The sequence below is a fragment of the Myotis brandtii genome, unplaced genomic scaffold, assembly GCF_000412655.1.
Source record: "Myotis brandtii unplaced genomic scaffold, ASM41265v1 scaffold369, whole genome shotgun sequence".
Classification (NCBI taxonomy): Eukaryota; Metazoa; Chordata; class Mammalia; order Chiroptera; family Vespertilionidae; genus Myotis; species Myotis brandtii.
The window spans coordinates 186030-186822 of NW_005364180.1; the positions used below are offsets into that span (position 1 = coordinate 186030).

General features: G+C 65.1%; 1 protein-coding gene across 4 annotated transcripts in view; it reads left to right on the forward strand.

The window, feature by feature from the left end:
- Positions 1–793, forward strand: part of PPP1R32 (protein phosphatase 1, regulatory subunit 32) — a 7414-nt gene that overhangs the window by 4111 nt on the left and 2510 nt on the right. For 2 of the 4 annotated variants that reach the window (XM_005872190.2, XM_014544549.1), the window contains 3 exons: positions 36–148; positions 534–593; positions 704–790. In XM_005872190.2, the coding sequence (XP_005872252.1) occupies positions 36–148; positions 534–593; positions 704–790 (260 nt within the window). The remainder of the gene's footprint in view (positions 1–35; positions 149–533; positions 594–703; positions 791–793) is intronic. The other 2 variants (XM_005872191.2, XM_014544550.1) reach the window with 1 other exon arrangement.

Below are 793 nucleotides of genomic sequence, written 5' to 3' on the forward strand. Positions count from 1 at the left end.
GCAGGAGGCCGGGGGCACAGGGCCGCCTTTTGCAGATCTCCTGCAGAAGAAGTCCATCGGGGCCAAGGAGGAGAGCGGCTTCACCGAGGCGTCCGCCAAGAACCCCATCGCCTTCCAGGCGCCCTCCCAGGCGCTCCCTGGGGACCCGGTAAGTGGGGCTGGGCCCCCCTGGAGTTGCAGGGAGACGGAAGCCCTCCGGCCTGGGAATCCCTGGCTTTGTTTAAATGTGAGCTGCAGAACCTTCTGTTCAAACGCAAGCTGAAAGAGCACTTGTAAAAATGACTCCTTCGGCCTAATACCCCCACTTTATGGACGGGAAGACTGAGGTCTAAGGAGGAGCCGCGGAGCCAACCGAGGTCACTCAGCACCGGACAGGCCCCCTGCCTACTGGTGTCACTCAGCGCCACGGCCGCCTCTCAGTCCCCCACACCCGTCCCTTCCCTGTTACCCCAGTCGCCCCCATTCGTGCTGAGCCCCGCAGGGGCCGCTGCCTCTGGGGGGCTCACTGACGCTGCTCTGCGGCCTCGTTCCAGGCCCTTCTTCCTGGCCGGAGCACCAGCAAGGCGGACTTTCTCCCCATGACCCACCTGCATGTGAGCGGGGCGGGGAGGGATGCCTGTCCCCACAGGCTGGGGTGCTGGGGGCAGTTAGCACAGAGGGCGGAGGCCTGCTCCCGCCTCCAGCAGCCACTCTGTTGCTTTAGGGGGACGAGCTCCTGCCCCAGGTGGCCAGAGGCTCCGAGCGGGAGACTGGCTTCAGCCGAGTGAATGAGAGGATTCTGGGCTCCAGGGTA